Below are 7,970 nucleotides of genomic sequence, written 5' to 3'. Positions count from 1 at the left end.
CTGTTTTTGTCGTTAAAGGAATAGTCTACACATTTTCAATAATAAAATATGTTATTACCTTAACTAAGAATTGTTGATACATCCCTCTATCATCTGTGTGCGTGCACGGAAGCGCTGGAGCGCGCTGCGACGCTTCGATAGCATTTAGCTTAGCCCCATTCATTCAATGGTACCAATCAGAGATAAAGTTAGGAGTGACCAAACCCATCAACGTTTTTCCTATTTAAGACGAGTAGTTATACGAGCAAGTCTATGGGAAAATTTGGCATTTTTGCGAGAGAACCAGTATCATTTCGGGGTTGTCCTGCAAAATATGTAATTCCTGCAGCACTGATAGTGATGCATAACAATTAATCAGGATTAATCTATAGCAGAATAAAAGTTTTTGTTTACATCATAAGTGTGTGTGAACTGTGAATAATAATAATAATGTATATATAAATATGCACACATGCATGTATAATTTTAAGAAAGAATATTTATATATTAAGTATTTATTTTTATATATAATATAAATTATACATAACAAATGTATATACACATTAAATATATCCATGCATGTGTGTGGGCTCAACATAAAGGACTGCCCAGGGTAAGCGTGAGAGACGTTCGGACCAGTAAAAAGTATTGCCACTTGCCCGATCGGGCCAGTGCTTCACCCTCAGTCACTAAAATATATTTTCATCAATGTACATTATTTAACATCTCACAAAATCCAGATTTAGAAGGTGTCCAGCATCAGAATTTTTTTAAAAGCCCTTGAAGCCAATTTTCTTTTTATAAAATTCTATCTATAAGGTCTAAACTTACTATAACCGCTATTTTTGGAGGATTAAAAAAACATTTCCTATAGGATTATTTACATTTTTTAAATTATCATTATCAAAAAGTATGATTACCGCAACATAATATTACATTAAATATATGCATTTACAAACTCATGTTTTGGTAATGTGAACTAAAAAGTTGTCTAGGTACTATAACAAACACAATTTTACCTTTTATCTGGAGACAAAAAATAAGAACTGCTTACCTGGTAGCCATCTTGAGTGTCACAGTCAATTATGTCCCTTCCAACTATTTTTTTTGAAAATGTTAGTTCCTTGAACAATGATTAAAAAAATGTTGTGGAGGATGAGAAAATTGGTCTTGGACACATTTATTTCCTTATTATTGTCTCTACATTTATACATAAATTCCACATTTTTTTTACTGTAAATGTTTATAGTATAACATGCACTGAAGCTTTTTATTTTTTAGATTTTTTAATTATAAATAATTCCATGTCAAAGAACCCAAATCCAGTCATAGACACGTTGCGGTAATGAAAAATTTCCCCTTAAATGTGGAAAAACAACAAAATTGGTTTGTATGATGTCACTTGAAATCATGTGCAAAATAGTACATGAAGAGATGTTTGTAACTGTATGCTTCTTATTTTGATAGCATTTACTTTTTATTAAAATGTTTCATGACACCTCATAAGTCTAATTTCACAAGAATCACCCATCTTGGAAACAGAGAGTTACTTGGATAAACACGACAAAAGAAACAATTCAATTTTTGCAGTTTGCTGTCAGTTAACAGGTAACGCAGAAAAGTTGGGATTATATTTTATAATTATAATTATATTTGACTTTTGAATTATTCTTTTTAAATATGTTACACTGAAATTTTTGTATTGGGGCCAGTGAAAATTTTGGCAGGGCAAGTGAAAACCTGAATATTTACTTGGAAAATTTTTTTTTTGTGTTGAGCCCTGTATAAAAAGTTATTTTACACAGTCCCTACTCAATAACAATCAGGTTTTAATGATGTCATCACAATTATGTGGACTTTTGTTTAATGAACTCCATTTAAGCTTCAAGGTGTGACTCTTTATACTCCATTACATATAATTACATACACTATTTCCAGGAAAAAAATGGTCCACATCGTTCAGGTGCTGCTTTGAAAGCTTTTATTGCAAAGTACAGTAAATGCTTTGCTCCTTTTGGAATTTGGAAGTCAAATGTTCACATTCAAGATAATCCAATACCAACATTTATGGCACTTGTAGCAGATCGGGTGAAACTCTGTATGCGAGTGCAATATTATCAAAGGCCATTTGCGCAGGAGTGCAGAGCGGATGGGTGCTGCGTAAACGCGTAAAACATGTCAAAACAAAAGCGAAATTCTCCCAAAATAATGACGACAGGCGCACCTGCAGATAATTTTGTTATCGTTGAAACCGTGCATGGCTTGCTTTCTCTTAAATTAAGAATTTTCACAGAATAACACTGCTTTTGATCTATAATACACTATTCTATACAAAACATCAACACAACACAAAAATTAAAAACGTTTAAGTGACATTTACACAATTTTACAGCATCTGTCATGTTCAGCCTCTACATTACACGTATCTAAACTCTTATCCACATAACAATACTCAGAAAAAAATCTGAGGGAAAGGTGAAAAAAACAACAGACTCAATTTTCCAATTCCTTTCGAAATTGCATGCTACACATGATAAGGTGCTGAATGGTACTACGATCACAAACATCGGGCGTCTCTGGGGTAAATAATCTATCAAATAAACCTCAAACCTTTAATTTAATGATGTGTTTAGCAATGACTATATATTTAAATCCCAGACAGCAGATCACTCTGCGCCGGATCCGCACCGGAACTGCTTACTTTGGCGTGGATCCGGCCCGGAGTCGTCTGCTGTCTGGGATACCAATCTGAGTGATCAGTATTCAGATCCTGAAGAGCATTCTCATAGAAACGTTTCTTCAAGGCACGTGTTTGTTAAATACTGTCTTTTTCACTGAACAAACTCGACGATTGTCTACTTTTGCATCTTAAATGATATTTGAGATCATTGTATTACAACCAATTTAACAGATAACGTACACGGAACTAACTAAAATTAGAAAGAAAATGAGAAAAACAGGACTTTCTCGTTCCCTCTCATTTGTGTGCAAGTAATTTGATAATTAGATGAAACGAGTTTGATCACAACAGAAGACTTGCAGCATAAATGGAAGAAATGCACTAACAGTGTATGTGGTCTATGAAGATTTGAACTGTTGTTCAAAATCAGGCTACATTTGAAGTGTTAATAAAAAGCTAAGGAAACAAACAAAATGCAGTTTTATCAAGGAGAGTATCACCCCCTGATTTAAATTCGGAAGGTGCTACTGATCAATGCCATCTGTATTTGAGCAAACATCCAGTAGAAAGGATCCGGATCCGGTCGTCTTCAAAGCAGTTCTTTGGGTTCATTCTGAAGGCCACGGCGGTAAGAGACATAAGAGCCATTTGTCTCTATACTGGATGACAATCAGGGTGTGCAGAAGCATCTACAAACATTGTGCATCAACAACTGTGCTTGTTCTCGTTGAAAGAAGAAACGAAAGCATGAAAATGCTTGTTTGGGATATCACGATATAGTCCACAGGTACGTAGCACTCGAAAGTAGGAACAGTTGCACCTGAGTGAGTCTTATAAGCCAAGTGCACACTGTGTGATTTGCAAACGGAGCCTGTGGAGATCTTCATAAAGTCAAAGCTATCAGAAAGCTCAATTATAAATCGATGTGCTCTTATTGATTCTTCATTAAATGTCCGCCAGGAAAGCAGTCACACTGTGACCCAAAATGTCGGACACTGTCAGAACTTCGTAAGAGATTCGAATGGTTTTGCATTTGGCCGAAATCACACAGTGTGCAGTGGGCTTCCGCCTTGGGACGTAATGCGAATGACGATGAAGCCAGTTATTGCTGCAAGGGTTGACTACATGTCCCAGTTTAAATATATTATGATGGGTTAGTGATTATAATCCCTTTCATCCGTGAGAATAAGTTCGTCCACAGCGATAACCATTGTAAAACATCCAGAAACATGCACCTGCTGCAAGATTCAAATCAAAGCAAACACAAGCTGAAGTGTCCTTTATCCAGACGATGTGTGCCAAGACCCTGAGCGACTGCCGTCTCACACCTGCATCTCCGAGCCAGTGGCCAATCCCAGTGCCTGTGCTTCTTCCGCTGTGAGTCCGTTCTTCAGTGTTCTTCTCACTGTACAAGGAGAAAAGAAAAATTAATGCGATACTTGATTTTAAACAATATATAACGTGTCCCCTGCTTTATATTTCGATTAACCAAGAGTCCTTTAGCATACCAAAAAACCTTTGGGTTACTGTACAGTTGCAATAACAGTACTTTTTTTAGTTAATGATCTGTAAGAATGATGCATTATTAGTGCTGTTGAGAAACTTTTTGACATTTGGGTATAAAGTGTTTCAATGCTCCAATATACAATATGGTGTAAAACGTCTGAGTGCTGCCCTCTTCAGGTTGAACGGTGGCTACTGCAGTTGAATTTTCATGTTGGATGTTGCAGTACCGCATGACGTAAGCGGTACGACCCTTTGTAAGCAGGTTTAAGCTCACCACGCCCTTGTTACGATCTCATCTCACACTTGGTACGAGCTCAGTTCGTCCCCTTTATTTTCGTTGGGGTCTGCCCACTTTTCTTGCATTTTTTCAAATATTGCCAGTGGGTGGAGTCAGGCTCTGGCCAGGGGTTTAGTTATGCTTTAAGGATGAGGTCACTCTATGAACAGCAGATGTACACGTGTTTGACTTACAGGATTTGCGGTTGGCTCGGGAGCGTCTCCTCTCGCGTGGTTGAATGCGCTGACTGGGGCCCTGAGTGGCTGATTTCACGATACGTTCCATGATTTCATCCGCTGTGTCGTTTCCGCAGTTAGAAACGTCTTCATTCGCAGCAGACAAAAGTCCTGTATGGCCTAGAAAGGAAACGGGAGATGATTCATCTTTTTATGTTATTTATTTAAATTAGGTGTATTGACAATTAACACTGGTCCAGAAGCACTTCCTGTTTCAGTTTTTTAACACTAGATAAACGTTGGGATAAAATACAACCAACAGAACATATAGAACTAAATCAAAAAGTTAAACAAACATCTTAAAGATAATGATATATGTGAAATAATAAAAAACAGTCAAAAAATGAAACAGGAAGTGGACCAGTAGTGTTTACATCTTTTGAAATGGTCTATATGCATTGTTTGAATAGGATTAAAAAATCCGATAGATACTGTTGACGTTTGGTTATACCTCGGCTGGCTCGAGTTCGTGTGCGTAGACCTGGGAGTATAGAGGAGGAACTATCGCCGCCCTGCAGGCTGGTACGAAGTACTGCAGTCATCTGCTCATGTTCAGCTGCGTCTTCAGTGTAACCCAAACCCTGTGGCTGAGACTCCTGACCATCCAAAGAAGTGCCTGCAAATTTCCCACTCTGAGGACAAAACAGAACACAGCAGATGTCAAAAAATAGTTCACAATCAGAAAGATTTTTTCTGCTTTTATTCTCATTTATAAATCAGAATAAATTTGTGTGTTAATTGTTCATTAAATCCTTTATACATATATTATGAATTAAATGATGCCTCTGTTTCAAGAATCAGACCTATTTGTCGCAGTATTTTCATTATTTTCACCATTTTGTTATAGTGGGAAATAAAGGTTTGATGTCAGGATTATGCAACATTAACACAACTTTCTATCGAGTCTTAAAAAACATAAATGCTTCTGATGTATGAGTACAAATAATATTATCAGAGTCAAATAGCAAACAATCACCCCAAAACAGACTTGTAAGCCATTCACAGTTGTTCAGTGTATTACTTAAACAACATTATCATTAAAGGTGCACTGTGTAGATTTTTAGCGGCATCTAGAGGTGAGATTGCAAATTGCAACTAACAGCTGAGCCAACAGCTCACCACTCCCCATAGATATGCACACTAGATGTCGCCTTGTCTACGGCAGTTCATTGGACCGAATACGTCAAATAGAGCCGCCATCTTGAAACAGGGGAACCCCGCATCAGCTACATTGTAGGCAATAGTGTAACGAAAATAAAATCACCATAAATCGTCATGAATGCGATTTTCTTGGTTTTCTTTTGGTTCGTTTCAACAGTCAGACATGTATTTAGCATTAAGTTTGATATTATGAAAATCTACTTTTTCTAACTGCAATGCATAGTGCTAGGAGACCTAACATACATACGCAGCACAAAAGTCCGGCATCGTCCATGATTTCGAAGTACAGGCGGACATAATACCATTACCTAGCTACGTCCTAAGACAAGACCCCTGTTTCAAAATGGCGGCTGTTTTGACGCATGCTTAGAACCCCAAGGCGACATCTAGTTTATATATGTATGACCACTCCCTTTTAAAACGCATAGAGAAGCTACAGTAGCCGCCACAGAACAAACATGGCGTTGTTTGAGAGTCTGTAAAGGGCTCCTGTACGAACATGGCGGTGCAAACTGATGTAAGGGGACCAGTTGTGTATGTAGGTAAAAACGGCTCATTCTAAGGTTATAAAATCAATACAGCTCATTATGCAAGATCTTTACACCACTGATAATATAGTTATGTATATTATATTGCATTTCTGTCAAGAGATCCTTCTAAAAGTTACACATTGCACCTTTAACACATTAGTAGTTATTAAGGCATAATAACAACAAAATCTTTCATATTAAAAGTCACATAAACACAACCCTAAATGTTTGAAAATCAAATCTGTTGGTTTTCATTTTAATGAACGAGATAAAATAACAAAATAGCCTCAGCTTTATCACATTTATATACATCCTTACATATCTTTTGTATTCCACATAGTATTACAATCAGAATATTTCTGTCTTATTGTTTCCTCTGAGAACTTTAGCTAGATGTGCCTACAAGCCTGCTGTGATTTCCTAACACCTCCATCACATTGAGTATAATTTAGTACATGCGCTGTGTAAAACAAAGGGTCATAGCTGTTATACAAAACAACACAAACGCTTGTAAGATTAGCACAGGTACACACCACACATCAGAGGTGAAGTCATGAGGAAAAAAATGTGAAACCTGACCATGCCATTAAAAAACCACACTGGTACACGCATACCTCATTATCGTCTTCCTCCTCACTCTACAGAGATGAATACATACATGTCACATAATAGAGAAGATCAACAAGAAATGCTAGGTTAAAAACTGGTCTTGGTATGTAGTAATAATACTCTTACAAGCTTTAAATGACTTATAATTTGTCAAAAATAAGCACATTTTTCCAAAGAATATGACCTGTTAAGAAATAATGTCCAGGTTATATTTCACTGAACAAAAGAATGAATAAACATAATACTGTTTTGCGTAAATCTTTTTTTTGCATTTCGGCATTAATATTTATTTCCCACACACCTATTTCTCATTTTCATTACTGTAATGCAAAAAAATATATTTATTTGTCATTTATAAATAACATATTGAAGTTTAAAGAACACTTTCTATAAAGTCCATATTTAAAATGCATTATATGTTTGTTGTCCCCTGATGTTTTTGTTTTCTCTTGTTTTTATTAATGTAAAGCTGCTTTGGAACAATTGAACACTTGTGAAAAGCGCTATATACAGTACTGTGCAAAAGTCTTAGGCCACCGTGCCAGAATTAGATTAGTTGTTTTTGCAATAATATAGTGATCATATATAATTGTTTCTTAGTCTCTTTAATAGAATACAATCAGAAAATACAGGAAATGTGTATATAGTATTAAAAACTGTATAAAAATGTAAACTGAAGTGTCAAGTTTTTAGGGTAAACTCCCCTTCCACTTCATTGAGCAATAGCAGGAAACTGCAGGATATCTTAAACCTAAAAAACAAATCCTAATATCTAATTTTAAAGAAATTTGCCTTTCACTTCATTCTGCTCAAAAACGCTCAAGTTCTATCTTTTAGGAGTCAGGCACTTTCAGGGCCCTACAGGGACATGATGAGGTTTGGATTTTCACACAGAGATTGAATTAGACATCCAACACTTAGTAAAGACCCCCGCCAAACATAACATGATGCGAGAGGGTGTCCTGACCATGACTTCCCCCAGGAGAGGTGTT

At 36.3% G+C, this 7,970-nt stretch overlaps 1 protein-coding gene across 6 annotated transcripts in view; it reads right to left on the bottom strand.

Moving 5' to 3' along the window:
* Positions 1-1,943: 1,943 nt before the first annotated feature.
* The window catches only part of fhod3b (formin homology 2 domain containing 3b), a 189,262-nt gene continuing 183,235 nt past the window's right edge, over positions 1,944-7,970 (bottom strand). For 5 of the 6 annotated variants that reach the window (XM_055209661.2, XM_055209664.2, XM_073871959.1 and 2 more), the window contains 4 exons: positions 6,984-7,007; positions 5,130-5,310; positions 4,637-4,798; positions 1,944-4,064 (listed from right to left, as the gene is read on the bottom strand). In XM_055209661.2, coding sequence (XP_055065636.2) covers positions 3,982-4,064; positions 4,637-4,798; positions 5,130-5,310; positions 6,984-7,007 — 450 coding nt within the window. In that variant the 3' untranslated portion in view covers positions 1,944-3,981. The remainder of the gene's footprint in view (positions 4,065-4,636; positions 4,799-5,129; positions 5,311-6,983; positions 7,008-7,970) is intronic. The other variant, XM_055209662.2, reaches the window with a different exon arrangement.

Source organism: Misgurnus anguillicaudatus, chromosome 10, assembly GCF_027580225.2.
Source record: "Misgurnus anguillicaudatus chromosome 10, ASM2758022v2, whole genome shotgun sequence".
Taxonomy (NCBI): Eukaryota; Metazoa; Chordata; class Actinopteri; order Cypriniformes; family Cobitidae; genus Misgurnus; species Misgurnus anguillicaudatus.
This window is presented reverse-complemented; position numbering and strand designations above follow the sequence as displayed.